At 45.1% G+C, this 23,781-nt stretch overlaps 2 protein-coding genes and 1 pseudogene across 3 annotated transcripts in view; 1 reads left to right on the forward strand and 2 right to left on the reverse strand.

The window, feature by feature from the left end:
* The window catches only part of LOC307058216 (protein FAM184B-like), a gene marked incomplete at both ends in the record, with an annotated part of 76,170 nt that overhangs the window by 43,813 nt on the left and 8,576 nt on the right, over positions 1-23,781 (forward strand). The window contains 1 exon segment of the mRNA XM_079711654.1: positions 16,650-16,828. Coding sequence (XP_079567780.1) covers positions 16,650-16,828 — 179 coding nt within the window.
* LOC307056901 (THO complex subunit 2-like) lies at positions 3,962-9,034 on the reverse strand (the record flags this gene model as incomplete). Its single annotated transcript, XM_079709887.1, has 2 exons — positions 8,332-9,034; positions 3,962-8,106 (listed from the first exon to the last, which is right to left on the reverse strand). Exons 1-2 carry the CDS (start codon positions 9,026-9,028, stop codon positions 3,962-3,964), a joined length of 4,842 nt encoding a protein of 1,613 aa, XP_079566013.1. The 5' UTR covers positions 9,029-9,034.
* Positions 18,894-23,741, reverse strand: LOC307056815 (THO complex subunit 2-like; annotated as a pseudogene). The gene has a single exon. The product of its transcript is annotated as a THO complex subunit 2-like (transcript).

Genomic DNA, 23,781 nt, shown 5'->3' on the forward strand with positions numbered 1-23,781 from the left:
ATCACGATGAGTTCAGCTCAGTTGGTAAAGTCTAGCAGAGGGAAGACAGAATATGATCCATTAAATGTTCTAGGCTGGTGGGGGCCACCTGGACCTGTGGAAGGAGCTAGGGGAAGTGTGGGATGGTGACAGCTGGTGGCTGGAGGGCCCAGTATTGGGCCCTCTGCAATGAATGACAGGCTTGCCTGAGGGCTACGGAGAGAGCCCCGGGCTGGGTAGATGAGACGGTACCTGGTCATCCACACCCAGTCCTACCTACACCTCACTGGAGGGAAGCCCTGAACCCTCCGGGAGGAACAGCAAGGCCCTGGGTGATGTCCCCCACAGAGAAGAAGTATATCCACAAGAAGGAACAGCCCCAGGCAGCAGGAGTGAAAGCGGGGTGCCACGTCAGGATGCATTCCCAGCGTGGCCACCACTGCAGGTAAGTGGTGTTGCATCCACTGGGATCTTCTGAGGAGCCCCATGAAAGAATTCTCAAATCGGTCGCAGCCAAGTACAGAGGGGGATGCACTTATCCAGCAGCTTCTCCCTCCCACTAGTCAAGGGTGGCCCCACAGGACTTTAACCCCACAGGCTCTTCAGGTCATGCAGGTGTGAGTGCCGGGTGGTGCCCATGGGCATCCCACACTATGCAAACCCCAGGGCTGGAACCAAGAGGTACAGGGCCTGGGCCGCACATGCTCCCTGTGCAATGCTCTTCAGTCTTTGGAAGGAACAGATGCACAAACCTTCAGGCCCGTTTGCATGGACTTGAAAACTGCTACATTCACTAATCGGGGATGAACCCTGACCCCATTTAATGGTGGATATCAGTCTTTGTATTTCTGTCTGAACCATTGACATTCAAGCATCATTTCGCAGCAAGCATTCATTTGGCACCTGCTGAATCCCAGCCACTGTGCTAGGTGCTATAGGATTGGGAAGATGAAGAGGAGATGGCTCCTTCCCGGAACAGCTGCTGGTCTGGTGGAGGAAACCAGCATTTCAACAAATCAGTGCACCTCATTATAACCTCTACACAGAGAGGATCTAGCTCTCAGAGAAGAGAAAGCTTGTCGCCTCTCCCCTGAGGGGTCGAGAAGGCATCAGCAAGGCAGGAATGGTTGGGTGTGGAAGGCACCCTAGGTAAAGAGACGGGCAAGGGCAAGTGCGGGGCAGTGGATTACAACCGTGGTGGCCTTAGAGTCACCTGGGGGGCTTTTTCAAAAGACACAGGGCTGGGATGTACCCAGACCCGCTGTATCAGAATCCTGTGAGGTGATGTGACATTGTTATCGTTCAGCAAATATTCACTCTCCCCTTCCCCTGCCCTGTGTGGTTTCGCCCCAAATTCCCATGTTGAAGCCCTAACCACCAATAGGATGGAATTTGGGAAAGAGATCTTTGGGGGGTAATTGGTGAATTAGTGTCGTAACAAGAAGAGACTCAGAGACATCCTACCCCCCTTCCCAACCCTCCCACCCCCACTCCACACATGTGCAGTGTTGGGCTTGTTTTCATTTAAGCCGCATTCTTGGCTCACCAGCATTATTAGACTTTTTGAGGGCCACATTTGGCCAACTCTCAAAGCAGGAAACTTTAAGAGACTAGACGTGAGCTCCTGAATCAGGAGCCCGATTTGGGTTCCAGGCTGGGTCTTTGCCGCGGCACATCTCTGGCCCTTGTCTGCCACTGCGCCTCCTGCAAACGGCTCTTCTGGCTGCTTTCTCCCTAGGAGGGGGCCGGTCCGGGCCAGGCGGGCTCCCCGACGGGCAAGGGCGCCCCCGACCAGGAGCCCAGCGACGGATGCGGCCTCTGGCAGGACAACTCGCAGCTCAAGGAAACAGTGCGGCGGCTGCAGGCCGAGGTGGAACAGCACCGGCAGGAGGCGCTGCAGCTCCGCGACCAGCGCAGGTAGGTCTGCGGGTCGGGGCTTCTCTCCTCTGCCCCTCGGTGAGCCTCTGGGATGTAACACTGGGTTGCACCCTCAGCAGCTTCCCAAAGAAAGGACTCCCTAGTACGCCAGCACTTCACTGATGTTACTCCTTTGACCCATGGAAAGGATCAGTGGTCTAGGAATTCTAGATCTCAAAACTGCCTAGGATTAGCCCTGAAATGGGGGGAGGAGTACCCTATTTCCCTACAGATCAGGGAATTTATGGAATCAAACTTAACGATGCCAAAAGTATCCTCAAAACTAGCCTTAGGGAGTCAGTGCAGTGGAGTAGTTAAGACAGTTCTGTGTGCTCTTTTTTTTTTTTTTTCAAATTTTAATCTAAGGCTTAACGCATTATTACACTTTATTGATGAAAATACTACATTCACATAATTCATAAAACCAGAGCTAGAAGGGCCTTAGAAAATAATCACACTTGCATGATATGCTGACAAATAATTTACATATCGTTTCTGTACAGTATTCTCTTCACACCATGTATAATCTTGACATTACCAATTATAATTATAGATACATTAATGTTGAACTTACAGTTTTAATCCTTAAAAATCATTGTTCCTGTTCATCACTGATGAATGGATAAACAAAATGTGGTACACATCCATACAATGGAATAGTATTCAGTTATAAAAAGAAATCAAGTTCTGATACATGCTACAACATGGATGAACCTTGAAAACATGATGCTAAGTGAAAGAAGCCACATATAACAAAAGGCCACATATTTCATGATTCCATTTTTATGAAATGTCCAAAACAGGCAAATGCATAGAGACAGAAAATATATTAGTTGTTGCCAGAGGCTGCAGGAAGGAGAGAGTTGGGGGTGACTGCTAACAGATGCAGGGTCTCTTCTGAGGGTGATGGAGATGTTCTGGAATTACTGTTGATGGTCACAACACAGGGATATACTAAGAACCAGTTTTAAATGGCATATTTTATGAGAATTTCATCTCAATTTTTTTAACTACAAAAACAGTCAATGTTCCAATAAAGAGAATCATGGTATCAGCATGATCATAATTAGAATAAAAAAGGCATATCATGAAAATGTCACAATTACTGGGCAAGGGAAATTCTGATGACACATTTAAGGGCACATTAAAGGATAAAACTGCTATTGCTGTTAAAACATGTGAAGATGATCCTTCCCAGAAACTGAAATTAAAATTTTTACAAGAAGCCAAAATCCTCACGCAAGATAATCATCCCAGTATTGTCAAATTTATCAAAGTTCGCACACAAATACAGCCTATCTACATGATTAAGGAACTGGTTCCAGGAGGCGATTTCCTCTCCTTTCTGAGAAAGAAGGACGAGCTAAAACAGTTAGTGAAATTTTCATTAGATGCTGCTTCTGGATGGCAAATCTCGAGTAAACATGGTATACACGGGAACCTTGCTGCAAGAAACTGCCTGGAGGTGAAAATAAGGTTCTGAAAATCAGTGACTTTGGAATGTCTCGTCAAGAGGATGGTGGTGTGGGACTTCCCTGGTGGCACAGTGGTTAAGAATCCGCCTGCCAATGCAGGGGACACAGGTTTGAGCCCTGGTCTGGGAAGATCCCACATGCCGCGGAGGAACTAGGCCCGTGCACCACAACTACTGAGCCTGTGCTCTAGAGCCCGTGAGCCACAACTACTGAGCCCACGTGCCACAACTACTGAAGCCCGCGGGCCTAGAGCCTGAGCTCTGCAACAAGAGAAGCCACCGCAGTGAGAAGCCCACACACCGCAACGGAAAGTAGCCCCTGCTCGCGCAATTAGAGAAAGCCCGCGTGCAGCAAACGAAGACCCAATGCAGACAAAAATAAATAAATATATAAATTTATTTTAAAGAAAAAAGAGGATGGTGGTGTGTATTCATCTTCTGATTTAAAGCAGATTCCCATTAAACGGACAGCACCAGAAGCTCTTAATTATAGGAGATACCATTCTGAGAGTGACGCATGGAGCTTTGGCATCCTCCTCTAGGAGACCTTCAGCTTAGGGGTCTGTCCGTACCCTTGATTGAAAGTCTTCATTATCTGTGCTTGTCCTGGGACTGTTTCTTCTCTTCCTTTCCTCCTGAACTGTCCCATTTCTCTTTCTTTTCTATCTTTCCTTTATCATGCCTGGACTCCTTTTTGCCACCAGAGGAGATTTTATCCATTTTTTCAGATTTAAATGAGTCACCGCCTTTTTCTTTGCCTGACGGTTTTGACTTATTGTTTTCCTTGTCTTTCTCATTTGGACAAGGAGACTCACACGGACTCTCACTTTTGTGTTTTGAAACCCCCATTGTTCCATGTTCCTCTTTCCGCCTCTTGGTTAATAAGTCCGGTGGCACTTCTCGGTCATTGTCTGAGTGATCCCTTTTCCGCGCTTTCCTGTCCTTTTCATCTTTTATTTCTCTTTCTCTGGATCTTTCCCTCGACTTGTCCAAATCTTTCTTGTCCATTTCTCTCTCCTTACTCTTGGACAGTGGTGGAGGAGTATGATTAATGTAGAGCTTTGCTGAAGATTCCTTGAGTTCGATGAGACTGTCCTGTAGAAAATGAATGGAGATGACAGGTGAGCTGGCATAGCTCTCAGAACCCAGAGGAACTTTGGGAAGTACTGTTGAGCAATGTGATGGAGAAGGGTAGGTATCAATTTTGCGACGTTTTAGTTCCCTTTCAACCTCTGCAATATCTGATCGGGGAACAGGTGACTTCAAGGACCCAGAAACTGGTGCTTTCTCTCCTCCTTTAACGTTTTCCTTTAATTTCATTTCCTTTGCTATATCTCTTTCTCTGGATGGCTCCTTCTCCCTTTCCTTTTCTTGAGTCGACTTTGATTCTGCATTGGGGACAGTGGTCTTGAATTTCTCATCTTTAGCTTTTCCTTCCTTCTTGAATTTTTCTTTCTCTTTGTCAGACTTAGGTGTTCTTTCCTTCGTCTCTCTTGCTTTTTCATCTTTACTCGGCCGTTGTTCCTTCGGTTTTTCTTTACCATCTTTACCAAGTACTCGGGCCTCTGGAGTAGTAGCTGAAGTCTTTTCTTTTTTCTCTTTTTCTTTCTCTTTCCCTGTTTCTTTGCCATTTTCTTTAACAGCTTTGCTGTTAGAGCCACTATTTCCATTGCTTGAATTCCCTTTTGGTGTGGCATTAGAAGCTTTATTAACTGCTTTCACACCCCACTGAGATCTCTCCCTTGATTTATCAGTCTCATCGTTACTGCTTTCAACCGATTTAGATGCACTTCCTGTTGACGATGAAGAAAGCCCACTACAAGGCCCATTTTGTATACTGGCAATTGCATTCCTCGGAGGGGGGTCTTTGTGATGAAACTCATTTTCAGGTATCATGTATGACTTTCTACTTTTCAACTGCCCAGAGTAGCCCATAGCCAATGCATATAGATCTGGCCTCTTCTCTTTCTCCTCTTGGCAGATTTTATGCACTCTTCTTTCCAAAGCCTGACCCAGATTCAAAACTTTTGGGTACCAAGGAAGTATTTTTGTTAGCACAATCAAGATATTCCGGATGTGAGTACATTCGCCTGTTTCAAGGCAATGTACCGATGCCTTGGTTAGTTTGTAATGCCATTTATGTACAACGTGTCGAAAATTTTCATAGTCTAATTGATGAGCTTTATTTCCACCATCAAAACCAGTTGCCCGTAATATAGTAAGAAATCCTGGATAATTTCCACATTCCTTTTCATATGTGGCTCTATCACTGTGCCACCTGGTCACAGTCTCTAACATGCAGCAAAGGAATCTTCCATATCGACTAGCTTCATTTTCAGTACAGCTTGCGACTGTGTAAATTATACCAGAGAAAACTCGATCATAGCAAAGAAGTGTGGAAAACTTTGGAGTTTTCTGTTGATGTACCAATTCAACAAAACGAGCACAGTAAACAGCATCAATTGCTGAAAAAATGCATCGAGGAAATATACACAGCTGTAGAAATTTTGTGATGGTCTCATTTTTGGTAGATTTTGCTAAAAGCCAATTGTCCTTTTCCAGTTTCAGTCTCTGTAGCACTCGCTGTACATGTTCCATCTGCTTCTTTTCTTCTTCAAGAAGCTTGTCCTGAAGGGCAGTACATCGCTCCTTCTCTTTTTTCTTTTTATTTGGAGGCATTTCCTGACTGTCATCAACTGCTTTCATCTGGACTTTAAGTTTATTGACTTCCCGTTCATAGCTGGTATGTGGAACTGCAAGGTCATACATTGTCAGTGACCAGAATGTGGCATAGAATTGAGGGCTGATGTCATCCCAGACTTTGGAAACATGTAAGGAAACCACTGCTTCATGCACAGGAGCCATCACCATTTCACATGATGTAATGTACTTGTGAACTTTACGTTGCTGTTTATTTCCCTTCTCTGATTTTTTAAGTTCATCATACTTGGATGAAATATGGTGTGCACACATTGGCCTAGACAGGAAAAATGCTGCATCATGGGGTGTGTGAAATTCATTACAGAGCACATCAATTGAAGGCACTCGCTTTATATAATCCTCTGTGCTTAGATTAGATGCTAAAAAGCCACCAAACTGTACCAGGGTATCATGACACTGATCATAGAGCTTTCCCACAAGTTTCAAATGTTTCTCTCCACCTTTCTGAAAGATTACCCCATTCCTCTGCTGAGCCATAAGCACATAGAGAGGAAGAGCAAGATCATGGTCTAATAGTGCAGCCTTTAATCTCTGGGAGGATTTTTTCGTGTTTCTTATCTGGCCAAAGTAACCACCCTCAGCTTTTAGTTGCTCTCCACCAGTCATGGCCTCTAGTTGCTCCATTGTCATTTCTTCTGTAATTTCTATTCCTGCCATTTTTTCTACCACTTCTTTCAATATAAGCAGGTCACAACTTTTGCCTGCCTTTAGCTGATTAGCCACATATTGAAGAAGACCAGCAAGATCAATTGGATATTTACGAAAAACTGCACCACAGAAACTAGCCAGACTCTGAAGCCAGCTTGAGATGGTTGTGTCGTCATGCTTCATCCTCTCCTTTTCTGGATTAGCTAAAGCTTCAATGATACAATAGGCCAAGACGTCATAATTCAGTGACGTGAGGTATTTCAATGAATCTACTACAGGTGTTATTAAGTTATCATACTTCTGTATTTGTGACAAGATATAATCAAACAAAATGGTTGGATTGCTGTGGCTCAACTTGCCAATTTGTCTTCCAGAGGGCTTCACATTTTCCTTGGTTAGACGCTTCGTGATATATTTGGCTCTGTCTATTGTTTGAGCTTTAACTTTTACTAAAAGTGGATGACTGTTGTAAGTTTCATTCTTCCACTGGCCATACAGACGATATCTATGCTGGTATGGAAATGTTTTCAACATTCCCCACAGTTCCTCAGACATACAAGCATTGCAGTCCATCAAAGAAAGAGATGGAAGTAATACCTGGTCAGTAATGCTAAGCAAGCAGCTAAGGATAATTTCCGTCTTCTCTTTATCTTCTTGTTTGCTTCCATCAGACTGAAACTCCTTCATAAATGACTTGCCTATCCGCACCACTTTTGCGAATAAAATGGGATCGTGAGAAAGGTGAGGACCAAGGTAACAGAACATATTGAAGACGTCTCTCCGCAAATCTTCAAAGCTCTCTGCTTGTTTTGGTGCTCTCTTATTTGGCAAAGCATCAACAGGTGAGCCTTTAGCACCTTTAGCAACGCCAACTCTTCGGTAGAGAGGCTCAATAGTTATATGAATAAGCTTGCAAATAGCAAGGGCTATTAGTTTATGGGAAGCTGCATAGTATGGAGGCATCTGATCCATAATGTTCTGTGCATGCTGCCAATCACCAATCTTTAACAAGGCTTCCAACAAACCAAGTTTTTGGTTGTCAGGTGGCTTCTCCACTTTCTCCTCTTCTTTTTCCTTTTCTTTCTCTCGTTGGTCAATGTTATCGGAAGACAGTACAACCATTGTAAGTTTTCTAACAATCTGCTTAGCTGCTACAATTTCTCGTTTGTGTTCATCCATAATGCAATTATCAGCTGGAAGAAGATGTACATATAGTTCACCTAAATCAATAAGATTAAATTGTAGAAGTACTGCTGCAACTCTGTACAAAGATGAAGGAGTCTCTCCATTTGGTTCCTGGTAAAACTTGAATTTGAACCCAAGAATATGACACAGTGTTTGCGGTTCACACATACTCATGTAAGAGTCTAATAAAGGGCCTCCCTGGTGGCGCAGTGGTTGAGAGTCCGCCTGCCGATGCAGGGGATACGGGTTCGTGCCCCGGTCTGGGAGGATCCCATATGCCGCGGAGCGGCTGGGCCCGTGAGCCATGGCTGCTGAGCCTGCGCGTCCGGAGCCTGTGCTCCGCAACGGGAGAGGCCACAACAGTGAGAGGCCCGCGTACCACAAAAAAAAAAAAAAAAAAAAAGAGTCTAATAAAGATATAAAGAAGTCATCGTGTTCTGGCCTGCATTCAAACACTTCTAAAATGACATCCAGAACTCTATTGGGATCCAGATTAAAGCATCCTATTAAAGATTTGATATTTTCTGAGATCAAATCACTAGTAATATTTCCAGATAAATCTTGCCCCAATTCAGCAATCAGCCTGGCATAACCTTCATTTTCTTCTCTTAACAAATTAAATTTTTGCTGCTTATAAAAGAGTTTTGTCTTGATTTTAACTGACTTTTGATTGAATTGCTGTGATTGTTTGATAAGCCCTAACGATTCCAGTGTTTCTGGATCCAAGCGTTCCTTTAGAACTGTGTCTGAAACGAAATACAAACATGCTAATACCAGTTGTGTAAAACAGTCTCTCTTGCTTTTTTCTTCCAAACAATTTGTCTCAGTATCTAATATGCAGAATACGTCAGCAAGAAGGGAGGGCATATCCTCACAAAATTCACTAATGTCATTAAGAACATTAGATGCCTGTTGATGCTTTAGATTTCCTTTAATGACATGGTATGATAACTCATAAACAGCTTGCTGGAAATCTCTATAAGTTGAACTCTCATGGCTTTTATTTTCACTGAGGATCCGGCATAAATGCAAAAATTCACCTCTCCCTGATTTCTCCCAGTTCTTTATCCACTCTGCGGGAAGCACGACAGCTGCGTCCGCCATCTTCCCCTCACTAGCAGCAAAAACCCGATGTGTAGCACGCGAGCGGGGGGTCGAAGCGGAGCAGCGCCCACGGGAATGCCGGGAGCCGCCTCTGTGTGCTCATAATTAGCTGCGTGACGTTGGGCGAGTCTGCTAATCTCTCCAAGACCCTGCCCTTACCTGTAAAATGTAGAAAACACCACCCCCTCTCAGGGCTGTTGTAGAATGCAGTGAAATGTATAGGAAGATGCTTAGCACTGACCCTGGCACTGGGTAAATTGTGGTGGCAACTCTGATTGCCTTGTCCAGGCTGGATAGCCCTTTATCAAGTCCTGAATTCATGGCCTTCTTTTTCCCTGGCTGGAAAGTTTATAACTACAACTTTAATTTCATTAATAGATATAGGACTTTTCAAGTTATCTGTTTCTTCCTGAGTGAGCTTTGGTCGTTTGTATCTTTGAAGGCATTTGTCCATTTCATCCCAGAGTTTGAATGTTCCAGTCTCCGGCATAAAGTTCAAGTGAAAGTAGGCCTGAGGCTCATCTGAGAAACAGCCATGAATCCACCTGGCCAAGGTGGAGCACCTTAAATTCAGTTAGAGACTCACCATGTGACACTGGAATAAGGAGACTGGACCAGAGTAGGGGCTCCTAACCATTTCCGATTACAGCCCCCTCCAGGTGAGGAAAACGAAGTCCCTCTCCTGGAGAAGGATATCATCACACAAAAATATGCATGTACTTTCAGAAGGTGTCAGGCCCCCTGAGGCTGGTCTGAGGATCCCTTAGTGCCCCACCCCAAGGTTAAGAAAAGTGATAGCTGATGGTCAGTATAGGGATAGGGTATTTTAAAAAATGGTTATTATGGGATTACATGAAATCATGTGTGTGAAAGTTCTGAAAACTGTAAAATACTATAGAATTTAAAAAAATAAAAAGAGAATCCAAAAACCTTTTTATTTTATAATAATTTTAGATTTACAGAAGAGCTTCAAAGACAGCGTGGTTTACCTCTCCCAGCGTCGACATCTCACATACCAACAGTACATTGTCAAAGTTAAGAAATGAACATTGGTATGTTACCATTAACTAAATTCTGGACTTTATTTGGATCTCGCCAGTTACTCCACTAATGCCCTCTCTCTGCTCCATGAGGCCATCCAGTTTACCTCATTCATTTCATTGTCGTGTCTCCTTAGTCTCTTGTAATTTGTGATGTTATTCAGTCTTCCTTGTCTTTCATGGTTCAGATACTTTGGTGAGTGGTGGTCAGGAATTTTCAGTTGAGGTTTGTCTGAGGTTTTCTCATGAATCCACTGGGGTTATGGATTTGGGGGAAGCACACCGCAGAGATGAAGTGACCTGCTCATCACATCTAATTCGGGGTACACGATATCAATGGGACTTTTTCCTGGTGATGTTATCATTGATCACCTGGATTAGGTGATGTCTGTCAGTTTTCTCCACTATAACATACTTTCCTCCTCTTTCCATATTGTATCTGTTAGAAGCGAGTCAGTAAGTCCTGCCCACAGGTCCCAGGATAACTGCCATGCTCTCCCATGACCCGCCTCCCTTGCCACTCTTGAGAGTGAGATATGGGCATGTAGAGTTCCTTCTCCCTCCCCTGAACGTGCCTCTATCTGGGTAGGATGTGCACAACTGAGGCCGCCATTTAACGACCAAGAGGGTCAACATCCTGAAGACAATGCCGACACGTCAGGGATAGCAGTGCAGAAGGATGGACAGAACATGGGCTCCTGATGATGTTGTCGATCTGTGAACAAATATTTAATGAACAAATGAACATAATGGGAAGAGCTCTCTACTTCTTGCCCAGCTATTTCACAAACGTTTCGAGGTGGCTCATAAGGAAGAAACCTAATAACATTCTGTGCCAGTGATTTTCCCTCCCACGGACTTGCCGTTAAGTGGGATGATACATTTTCTTGTATAAGATGGTTAGAGTTGGGTTTCTTCTTGCTTATAGCAGAAAGAAAACGGATACACTACCCTTTTAGAAAAATCCTCCTGCAAACAAGCCACCTTTTTGAAATACCTCTCTGGAGACTCTTACAGAGATGTCCTTTAAACACGGCTGATGTTTTTATCTGAGAGAGAAAGTGTGTGTGTATTTGTGTGTAAAGGCAGCAGGACATGGAGTGTTGAGCAGAAGAGCAACCAGCTAAGAGAAGCAGGTGGGAGAAAAAGCTCAACCGAAGGCATCGAGTGCTTACCGTTCCCACAAGAGGGATAAAGGAGAGGAGAGGACAGTTTTCACTCAGTGTGTATTGCATGCCAGGCAATAGGAGCTCTAAATACATGATTTTATTGACTCCCCATGATGGGCTTAGAGATTTAAAGTGGCTTAAAATCTGACTCCAAAGTCCTGCCACTTTCCTTTACCACCCCAATCCAATCCTTAGACAAGATCTCTAGAAATGTCCCCAGTCCATCCACTTTTCTCCATCTCTGGCGTTACCACCCTGATCCAAGCCCCATCATCCATTTCCCGGTCTGCGGCATCTCGCATCTCACTGGTGTCTCAACTGCCAACCTCACTCCTCCTCCCTATGGTCTGTTGTCTGCACTGTCTATTGGTCGCTCCTCTCTCCAGAATGATTCAAGGACATCTCAGTGTGCAAATCCAAACTCTTTCCTGTGGTCCCTTCGGATTTCCACGATCTGGTCCTGCTTGTCTCTGCAGCCTCATCTTGTACATTTTTCACTCCACTCACCGAGCTCCAGCTTCCTTGGCTTTCTTACTGTTCTTCCAGGTACTTCCTAACTTAGGGCCTTTGCCCATTTGTCCTCTTTGCCTGGAATGCAACATCATCCACCATTTCTTGGCACGGCTCATGTTTTTCAACCTGCAGGTCCTGACACAGGAAGCTTTCATTGAGCACACCAGGGTAGCTCCTCTCTGTGTGTCACCCAGGGTACTCCCTTTACTACCTTCATCTCAACTTGAATTATTTTTATTTCTCAGCTACTCTCCTTAACTGACTCCCCTGTTTAGAATGTTGGCTCCATGAAGGCTAGGACCTTCTCACCGCTGAGCCTCCAGCACTCAGAACAATGTATAGCACGTGGTAGGTGCTCAATAAATACTTAATGAACAAAGGAACATAATTGGAAGAGCTCTCTATTTATTGCCCAGCTATTCCACAAAGGTTTCGAGGTGGCTCATAAAGAAGAAACCTAATAACATAGAAAAATGTAAATGAACACCGAGAACATCAGAAATAGGGAAAGTGTAAATTAAATTACAAGAGCAACACCAGATACTTAAACCAATGCAATTCTTAAAAATGAGCCTAATCTTGGCTACGGGTCCCCTTTGTAAATAGTTCAATAAAGCCCTTTGTAAATGGCAAGGGGTTCTAGACATGGACTTCCTGCCCACACAGCCTCACCTGACTGAATCAGAACGGTCACTTACCTGAACTGGGCCAAACTCTCTCACACTTGGACCAAGAGATACAGAGAAGGACTTGGACAGGGGGTGATATGTTCTGGAACTATGAAAAGAACAAGCCTTGGGCCATGGGCAAGTAGATGGAGCAGCTGGAAAAGCAAGCGTGGGAAGAGGAGCAGGAGTACAGCATGGCCATGCGGAGATGGAGCAGCGGAAGAGCTCATGCAGCTTCAGAGAAGACGGTGGCAGCTGTAGCTGTCTGCTGACTCCCCAGTTCCCATGAGGCCATCTGAATTTCCCCAGTTAGATCAGCAGGGCTCTGCTGGGTCCTTCTGACAAATCTTTTTCTTGAGCTTCTAAGTCTCTGTTTTTGGTAATCATGTGGTGCTGAGGCCAGGATTGATTGATAAGAGACGATCACACTGAATCACACTAGGCTAGATTGTGCTGCAGTACCAAACATCCCCCCAAACTGAGTGGCTTACAAAGCAAAGACCTATTTACCACTTCTGCTACATATCCATCAAAGGTTGACTGCTGTTCTGCTGCAAAAAATCTTCACTCTGGGACCCAGACTGATGGAATAGCCTGTATTACCAGTCACTGTGACCATCTCCTGCCTTCACAATCCAGCTGGGACCTTACATCCATGAGAAGTAGGACCTGTGAATGTTTTGTCTCCTTAAGTATTGGCACAAATGTCAACATTTCCGATTTGAGACCCACACCCCCAGAAGAGGCCACTGGGTCATTTGCTAATTCCCCGTTCTTCTTAGTTTTCTGACTTGGTGCTGTGGCCAGGTGTTGCCTCGGGGTTCAGCTCTGGACCCAGGCTGTCCCACCCTAACCCACCACCCGTCCTAACTAACCAGCAATGGCGAAGCAGGTGGCCCCAAGGGAAGAAGAACCATGGGAATTGTTGAATGCTGACTCCACCGCTTATTAGCAGGGTGGCTCTGGGCTACTTGCTCAGCTTCTCTGAGGCTCTGTTCTCTCGTAAAATGGGAGGGATAATAGTGGATAGCATGGTAGTAGGGCTTAACTGGTTTTCAAGGGTTTAGCACATTTAGTGCTGTATACATGGTATTGTTGTTACTGTGCTCTTGAAGTACGTCAGTAAGTTTGGGGAACTCGAACCAGTGCCTGCAGCAGCTCCCCACTCCAGCCCACCCCAGAGACTGTGGTCCCTGCAGAAGACACTTTGGCCTCACCGTGCTCCTGACCTTCCACTGCTCTTCCTTTTGCAGAGGCCCTGAGGCAGGAGCTGGCGGAGCAGCGGGCTGCCTGCTCTGAGCACCAGAAGGACTTGGAAGTGCTGCAGGCTGAGCTGAGGGCCCCGGGCAGTGTGGGCAGGCGACAGGCCATCAGCCAGTGTCCAGGGGACAGCGAGGACCGTGCCGGCACTGCAGAGGTCAGCACCCCTGCCCTGCCCATGCCACACCCTTCTTGGAGCAGTGTCAGGGGGAGGCTCTGGGTGCTCGGTCACCCCCTGTCTGAAGGGGGGAAGAACCTCTCTTTCCACAGGCCTGGGGGACACTTGATGAGCCCGCAGGCTCCCATCTTTGGAAAGCAAAAACAAGGTTTAAGTGCAGCGTGTTATTTTAAATGCACATGCAGTGGGATCTCAGGGTGTTGGTGCCAGACAGGGTCCGTCCTGTAGACCTGCAGAGAGTTTCTCAGAACACCTCCCCAGACAGACTCCCTGTCTAGACCTCCCTGTTCCTGTGAGGACAGGTGAGCTTGTCACCAGAGGTCAGTGCTGACTCTCCTTGAACTTTCTGGTCACACTCGGCCCATCATCCCCCTCCTTGCCCTCCATAATTCCTACCTTGCTGGGTAGCACAGGGACCTCCTAACAACCCAGGCATCTCTCCCCAGCCCACCACATACGGCTTCAGGTATTCATCGAAGGTGCATCTGTGTAAAGCCTTCAGTGGCTCCCTACTGCTGTGAGAATAAGCTCCCAGTGGTCAGTCTGGCATTGAAAAGCCTTTACCCACTGGCTGCATATCCCTCTCTGCTCTAAATGCAGGCTCTGCATCCTGCCTCACTGCCTTTGCATATGCCCTGGCCCCTGCCTGGGACCCCTTCCTCCCTCTTCAGTGCCCAGTCAATCCCTCCGTGCTACGGGCCTCCCCTCCACACCCGTGACCTCTCTACCCTCTGAGCTCCTGGAGCACTTCCTGTTGCTATAGCTCAGCTGGCACCCACCTCTACTGCCTGTCCTGTTGGAGAACCATCACTTCGTGGATTCCCTTGTTTCCTCGCCTGGACTAGGCATCCTTTGAGAACAAGCCATGTCTGCCTTATCTCATCCCCCAGCCCCCGCTCGGCACACAGCTCTGCACACAGTAGAGTCTCCACCAGGGTGTGCAGACGACCACGATTGGTTGGTGTCCCAGCCCTGCTGAAGATCGCAGGAACATGGGGATGGTTCATTCCAGATTTTGCTGCTACTGAGAACCTGAAGACAATTTCTGTGTTTAATGAGAATTAACAAATGATGTATCACGATGAGTTCAGCTCAGTTGGTAAAGTCTAGCAGAGGGAAGACAGAATATGATCCATTAAATGTTCTAGGCTGGTGGGGGCCACCTGGACCTGTGGAAGGAGCTAGGGGAAGTGTGGGATGGTGACAGCTGGTGGCTGGAGGGCCCAGTATTGGGCCCTCTGCAATGAATGACAGGCTTGCCTGAGGGCTACGGAGAGAGCCCCGGGCTGGGTAGATGAGACGGTACCTGGTCATCCACACCCAGTCCTCACCTACACCTCACTGGAGGGAAGCCCTGAACCCTCCGGGAGGAACAGCAAGGCCCTGGGTGATGTCCCCCACAGAGAAGAAGTATATCCACAAGAAGGAACAGCCCCAGGCAGCAGGAGTGAAAGCGGGGTGCCACGTCAGGATGCATTCCCAGCGTGGCCACCACTGCAGGTAAGTGGTGTTGCATCCACTGGGATCTTCTGAGGAGCCCCATGAAAGAATTCTCAAATCGGTCGCAGCCAAGTACAGAGGGGGATGCACTTATCCAGCAGCTTCTCCCTCCCACTAGTCAAGGGTGGCCCCACAGGACTTTAACCCCACAGGCTCTTCAGGTCATGCAGGTGTGAGTGCCGGGTGGTGCCCATGGGCATCCCACACTATGCAAACCCCAGGGCTGGAACCAAGAGGTACAGGGCCTGGGCCGCACATGCTCCCTGTGCAATGCTCTTCAGTCTTTGGAAGGAACAGATGCACAAACCTTCAGGCCCGTTTGCATGGACTTGAAAACTGCTACATTCACTAATCGGGGATGAACCCTGACCCCATTTAATGGTGGATATCAGTCTTTGTATTTCTGTCTGAACCATTGACATTCAAGCATCATTTCGCAGCAAGCATTCATTTGGCACCTGCTGAATCCCAGCCACTGTGCTAGGTGCTATAGGATTGGGAAGATGAAGAGGAGATGGCTCCTTCCCGGAACAGCTGCTGGTCTGGTGGAGGAAACCAGCATTTCAACAAATCAGTGCACCTCATTATAACCTCTACACAGAGAGGATCTAGCTCTCAGAGAAGAGAAAGCTTGTCGCCTCTCCCCTGAGGGGTCGAGAAGGCATCAGCAAGGCAGGAATGGTTGGGTGTGGAAGGCACCCTAGGTAAAGAGACGGGCAAGGGCAAGTGCGGGGCAGTGGATTACAACCGTGGTGGCCTTAGAGTCACCTGGGGGGCTTTTTCAAAAGACACAGGGCTGGGATGTACCCAGACCCGCTGTATCAGAATCCTGTGAGGTGATGTGACATTGTTATCGTTCAGCAAATATTCACTCTCCCCTTCCCCTGCCCTGTGTGGTTTCGCCCCAAATTCCCATGTTGAAGCCCTAACCACCAATAGGATGGAATTTGGGAAAGAGATCTTTGGGGGGTAATTGGTGAATTAGTGTCGTAACAAGAAGAGACTCAGAGACATCCTACCCCCCTTCCCAACCCTCCCACCCCCACTCCACACATGTGCAGTGTTGGGCTTGTTTTCATTTAAGCCGCATTCTTGGCTCACCAGCATTATTAGACTTTTTGAGGGCCACATTTGGCCAACTCTCAAAGCAGGAAACTTTAAGAGACTAGACGTGAGCTCCTGAATCAGGAGCCCGATTTGGGTTCCAGGCTGGGTCTTTGCCGCGGCACATCTCTGGCCCTTGTCTGCCACTGCGCCTCCTGCAAACGGCTCTTCTGGCTGCTTTCTCCCTAGGAGGGGGCCGGTCCGGGCCAGGCGGGCTCCCCGACGGGCAAGGGCGCCCCCGACCAGGAGCCCAGCGACGGATGCGGCCTCTGGCAGGACAACTCGCAGCTCAAGGAAACAGTGCGGCGGCTGCAGGCCGAGGTGGAACAGCACCGGCAGGAGGCGCTGCAGCTCCGCGACCAGCGCAGGTAGGTCTGCGGGTCGGGGCTTCTCTCCTCTGCCCCTCGGTGAGCCTCTGGGATGTAACACTGGGTTGCACCCTCAGCAGCTTCCCAAAGAAAGGACTCCCTAGTACGCCAGCACTTCACTGATGTTACTCCTTTGACCCATGGAAAGGATCAGTGGTCTAGGAATTCTAGATCTCAAAACTGCCTAGGATTAGCCCTGAAATGGGGGGAGGAGTACCCTATTTCCCTACAGATCAGGGAATTTATGGAATCAAACTTAACGATGCCAAAAGTATCCTCAAAACTAGCCTTAGGGAGTCAGTGCAGTGGAGTAGTTAAGACAGTTCTGTGTGCTCTTTTTTTTTTTTTTTCAAATTTTAATCTAAGGCTTAACGCATTATTACACTTTATTGATGAAAATACTACATTCACATAATTCATAAAACCAGAGCTAGAAGGGCCTTAGAAAATAATCACACTTGCATGATATGCTGACAAATAATTTACATATCGTTTCTGTACAGTATTCTCTTCACACCATGTATAATCTTGACATTACCAATTATAATTATAGATACATTAATGTTGAACTTACAGTTTTAATCCTTAAAAATCATTGTTCCTGTTCATCACTGATGAATGGATAAACAAAATGTGGTACACATCCATACAATGGAATAGTATTCAGTTATAAAAAGAAATCAAGTTCTGATACATGCTACAACATGGATGAACCTTGAAAACATGATGCTAAGTGAAAGAAGCCACATATAACAAAAGGCCACATATTTCATGATTCCATTTTTATGAAATGTCCAAAACAGGCAAATGCATAGAGACAGAAAATATATTAGTTGTTGCCAGAGGCTGCAGGAAGGAGAGAGTTGGGGGTGACTGCTAACAGATGCAGGGTCTCTTCTGAGGGTGATGGAGATGTTCTGGAATTACTGTTGATGGTCACAACACAGGGATATACTAAGAACCAGTTTTAAATGGCATATTTTATGAGAATTTCATCTCAATTTTTTTAACTACAAAAACAGTCAATGTTCCAATAAAGAGAATCATGGTATCAGCATGATCATAATTAGAATAAAAAAGGCATATCATGAAAATGTCACAATTACTGGGCAAGGGAAATTCTGATGACACATTTAAGGGCACATTAAAGGATAAAACTGCTATTGCTGTTAAAACATGTGAAGATGATCCTTCCCAGAAACTGAAATTAAAATTTTTACAAGAAGCCAAAATCCTCACGCAAGATAATCATCCCAGTATTGTCAAATTTATCAAAGTTCGCACACAAATACAGCCTATCTACATGATTAAGGAACTGGTTCCAGGAGGCGATTTCCTCTCCTTTCTGAGAAAGAAGGACGAGCTAAAACAGTTAGTGAAATTTTCATTAGATGCTGCTTCTGGATGGCAAATCTCGAGTAAACATGGTATACACGGGAACCTTGCTGCAAGAAACTGCCTGGAGGTGAAAATAAGGTTCTGAAAATCAGTGACTTTGGAATGTCTCGTCAAGAGGATGGTGGTGTGGGACTTCCCTGGTGGCACACTGGTTAAGAATCCGCCTGCCAATGCAGGGGACACAGGTTTGAGCCCTGGTCTGGGAAGATCCCACATGCCGCGGAGGAACTAGGCCCGTGCACCACAACTACTGAGACTGCGCTCTAGAGCCCGTGAGGCACAACTACTGAGCCCACGTGCCACAACTACTGAAGCCCGCGGGCCTAGAGCCTGAGCTCTGCAACAAGAGAAGCCACCGCAGTGAGAAGCCCACACACCGCAACGGAAAGTAGCCCCTGCTCGCGCAATTAGAGAAAGCCCGCGTGCAGCAAACGAAGACCCAATGCAGACAAAAATAAATAAATATATAAATTTATTTTTAAAAAAAAAGAGGATGGTGGTGTGTATTCATCTTCTGATTTAAAGCAGATTCCCATTAAACGGACAGCACCAGAAGCTCTTAATTATAGGAGATACCATTCTGAGAGTGACGCATGGAGCTTTGGCATCCTCCTCTAGGAGACCTTCAGCTTAGGGGTCTGTCCGTACCCTTGATTGAAAGTCTTCATTATCTGTGCTTGTCCTGGGACTGTTTCTTCTCTTCCTTTCCTCCTGAACTGTCCCATTTCTCTTTCTTTTCTATCTTTCCTTTATCATGCCTGGACTCCTTTTTGCCACCAGAGGAGATTTTATCCATTTTTTCAGATTTAAATGAGTCACCGCCTTTTTCTTTGCCTGACGGTTTTGACTTATTGTTTTCCTTGTCTTTCTCATTTGGACAAGGAGACTCTCACGGACTCTCACTTTTGTGTTTTGAAACCCCCATTGTTCCATGTTCCTCTTTCCGCCTCTTGGTTAATAAGTCCGGTGGCACTTCTCGGTCATTGTCTGAGTGATCCCTTTTCCGCGCTTTCCTGTCCTTTTCATCTTTTATTTCTCTTTCTCTGGATCTTTCCCTCGACTTGTCCAAATCTTTCTTGTCCATTTCTCTCTCCTTACTCTTGGACAGTGGTGGAGGAGTATGATTAATGTAGAGCTTTGCTGAAGATTCCTTGAGTTCGATGAGACTGTCCTGTAGAAAATGAATGGAGATGACAGGTGAGCTGGCATAGCTCTCAGAACCCAGAGGAACTTTGGGAAGTACTGTTGAGCAATGTGATGGAGAAGGGTAGGTATCAATTTTGCGACGTTTTAGTTCCCTTTCAACCTCTGCAATATCTGATCGGGGAACAGGTGACTTCAAGGACCCAGAAACTGGTGCTTTCTCTCCTCCTTTAACGTTTTCCTTTAATTTCATTTCCTTTGCTATATCTCTTTCTCTGGATGGCTCCTTCTCCCTTTCCTTTTCTTGAGTCGACTTTGATTCTGCATTGGGGACAGTGGTCTTGAATTTCTCATCTTTAGCTTTTCCTTCCTTCTTGAATTTTTCTTTCTCTTTGTCAGACTTAGGTGTTCTTTCCTTCGTCTCTCTTGCTTTTTCATCTTTACTCGGCCGTTGTTCCTTCGGTTTTTCTTTACCATCTTTACCAAGTACTCGGGCCTCTGGAGTAGTAGCTGAAGTCTTTTCTTTTTTCTCTTTTTCTTTCTCTTTCCCTGTTTCTTTGCCATTTTCTTTAACAGCTTTGCTGTTAGAGCCACTATTTCCATTGCTTGAATTCCCTTTTGGTGTGGCATTAGAAGCTTTATTAACTGCTTTCACACCCCACTGAGATCTCTCCCTTGATTTATCAGTCTCATCGTTACTGCTTTCAACCGATTTAGATGCACTTCCTGTTGACGATGAAGAAAGCCCACTACAAGGCCCATTTTGTATACTGGCAATTGCATTCCTCGGAGGGGGGTCTTTGTGATGAAACTCATTTTCAGGTATCATGTATGACTTTCTACTTTTCAACTGCCCAGAGTAGCCCATAGCCAATGCATATAGATCTGGCCTCTTCTCTTTCTCCTCTTGGCAGATTTTATGCACTCTTCTTTCCAAAGCCTGACCCAGATTCAAAACTTTTGGGTACCAAGGAAGTATTTTTGTTAGCACAATCAAGATATTCCGGATGTGAGTACATTCGCCTGTTTCAAGGCAATGTACCGATGCCTTGGTTAGTTTGTAATGCCATTTATGTACAACGTGTCGAAAATTTTCATAGTCTAATTGATGAGCTTTATTTCCACCATCAAAACCAGTTGCCCGTAATATAGTAAGAAATCCTGGATAATTTCCACATTCCTTTTCATATGTGGCTCTATCACTGTGCCACCTGGTCACAGTCTCTAACATGCAGCAAAGGAATCTTCCATATCGACTAGCTTCATTTTCAGTACAGCTTGCGACTGTGTAAATTATACCAGAGAAAACTCGATCATAGCAAAGAAGTGTGGAAAACTTTGGAGTTTTCTGTTGATGTACCAATTCAACAAAACGAGCACAGTAAACAGCATCAATTGCTGAAAAAATGCATCGAGGAAATATACACAGCTGTAGAAATTTTGTGATGGTCTCATTTTTGGTAGATTTTGCTAAAAGCCAATTGTCCTTTTCCAGTTTCAGTCTCTGTAGCACTCGCTGTACATGTTCCATCTGCTTCTTTTCTTCTTCAAGAAGCTTGTCCTGAAGGGCAGTACATCGCTCCTTCTCTTTTTTCTTTTTATTTGGAGGCATTTCCTGACTGTCATCAACTGCTTTCATCTGGACTTTAAGTTTATTGACTTCCCGTTCATAGCTGGTATGTGGAACTGCAAGGTCATACATTGTCAGTGACCAGAATGTGGCATAGAATTGAGGGCTGATGTCATCCCAGACTTTGGAAACATGTAAGGAAACCACTGCTTCATGCACAGGAGCCATCACCATTTCACATGATGTAATGTACTTGTGAACTTTACGTTGCTGTTTATTTCCCTTCTCTGATTTTTTAAGTTCATCATACTTGGATGAAATATGGTGTGCACACATTGGCCTAGACAGGAAAAATGCTGCATCATGGGGTGTGTGAAATTCATTACAGAGCACATCAATTGAAGGCACTCGCTTTATATAATCCTCTGTGCTTAGATTAGATGCTAAAAAGCCACCAAACTGTACCAGGGTATCATGACACTGATCATAGAGCTTTCCCACAAGTTTCAAATGTTTCTCTCCACCTTTCTGAAAGATTACCCCATTCCTCTGCTGAGCCATAAGCACATAGAGAGGAAGAGCAAGATCATGGTCTAATAGTGCAGCCTTTAATCTCTGGGAGGATTTTTTCGTGTTTCTTATCTGGCCAAAGTAACCACCCTCAGCTTTTAGTTGCTCTCCACCAGTCATGGCCTCTAGTTGCTCCATTGTCATTTCTTCTGTAATTTCTATTCCTGCCATTTTTTCTACCACTTCTTTCAATATAAGCAGGTCACAACTTTTGCCTGCCTTTAGCTGATTAGCCACATATTGAAGAAGACCAGCAAGATCAATTGGATATTTACGAAAAACTGCACCACAGAAACTAGCCAGACTCTGAAGCCAGCTTGAGATGGTTGTGTCGTCATGCTTCATTCTCTCCTTTTCTGGATTAGCTAAAGCTTCAATGATACAATAGGCCAAGACGTCATAATTCAGTGACGTGAGGTATTTCAATGAATCTACTACAGGTGTTATTAAGTTATCATACTTCTGTATTTGTGACAAGATATAATCAAACAAAATGGTTGGATTGCTGTGGCTCAACTTGCCAATTTGTCTTCCAGAGGGCTTCACATTTTCCTTGGTTAGACGCTTCGTGATATATTTGGCTCTGTCTATTGTTTGAGCTTTAACTTTTACTAAAAGTGGATGACTGTTGTAAGTTTCATTCTTCCACTGGCCATACAGACGATATCTATGCTGGTATGGAAATGTTTTCAACATTCCCCACAGTTCCTCAGACATACAAGCATTGCAGTCCATCAAAGAAAGAGATGGAAGTAATACCTGGTCAGTAATGCTAAGCAAGCAGCTAAGGATAATTTCCGTCTTCTCTTTATCTTCTTGTTTGCTTCCATCAGACTGAAACTCCTTCATAAATGACTTGCCTATCCGCACCACTTTTGCGAATAAAATGGGATCGTGAGAAAGGTGAGGACCAAGGTAACAGAACATATTGAAGACGTCTCTCCGCAAATCTTCAAAGCTCTCTGCTTGTTTTGGTGCTCTCTTATTTGGCAAAGCATCAACAGGTGAGCCTTTAGCACCTTTAGCAACGCCAACTCTTCGGTAGAGAGGCTCAATAGTTATATGAATAAGCTTGCAAATAGCAAGGGCTATTAGTTTATGGGAAGCTGCATAGTATGGAGGCATCTGATCCATAATGTTCTGTGCATGCTGCCAATCACCAATCTTTAACAAGGCTTCCAACAAACCAAGTTTTTGGTTGTCAGGTGGCTTCTCCACTTTCTCCTCTTCTTTTTCCTTTTCTTTCTCTCGTTGGTCAATGTTATCGGAAGACAGTACAACCATTGTAAGTTTTCTAACAATCTGCTTAGCTGCTACAATTTCTCGTTTGTGTTCATCCATAATGCAATTATCAGCTGGAAGAAGATGTACATATAGTTCACCTAATTCAATAAGATTAAATTGTAGAAGTACTGCTGCAACTCTGTACAAAGATGAAGGAGTCTCTCCATTTGGTTCCTGGTAAAACTTGAATTTGAACCCAAGAATATGACACAGTGTTTGCGGTTCACACATACTCATGTAAGAGTCTAATAAAGATATAAAGAAGTCATCGTGTTCTGGCCTGCATTCAAACACTTCTAAAATGACATCCAGAACTCTATTGGGATCCAGATTAAAGCATCCTATTAAAGATTTGATATTTTCTGAGATCAAATCACTAGTAATATTTCCAGATAAATCTTGCCCCAATTCAGCAATCAGCCTGGCATAACCTTCATTTTCTTCTCTTAACAAATTAAATTTTTGCTGCTTATAAAAGAGTTTTGTCTTGATTTTAACTGACTTTTGATTGAATTGCTGTGATTGTTTGATAAGCCCTAACGATTCCAGTGTTTCTGGATCCAAGCGTTCCTTTAGAACTGTGTCTGAAACGAAATACAAACATGCTAATACCAGTTGTGTAAAACAGTCTCTCTTGCTTTTTTCTTCCAAACAATTTGTCTCAGTATCTAATATGCAGAATACGTCAGCAAGAAGGGAGGGCATATCCTCACAAAATTCACTAATGTCATTAAGAACATTAGATGCCTGTTGATGCTTTAGATTTCCTTTAATGACATGGTATGATAACTCATAAACAGCTTGCTGGAAATCTCCATAAGTTGAACTCTCATGGCTTTTATTTTCACTGAGGATCCGGCATAAATGCAAAAATTCACCTCTCCCTGATTTCTCCCAGTTCTTTATCCACTCTGCGGGAAGCACGACAGCTGCGTCCGCCATCTTCCCCTCACTAGCAGCAAAAACCCGATGTGTAGCACGCGAGCGG

Source organism: Hyperoodon ampullatus (genome assembly GCF_949752795.1).
Source record: "Hyperoodon ampullatus genome assembly, chromosome: 1".
Classification (NCBI taxonomy): Eukaryota; Metazoa; Chordata; class Mammalia; order Artiodactyla; family Ziphiidae; genus Hyperoodon; species Hyperoodon ampullatus.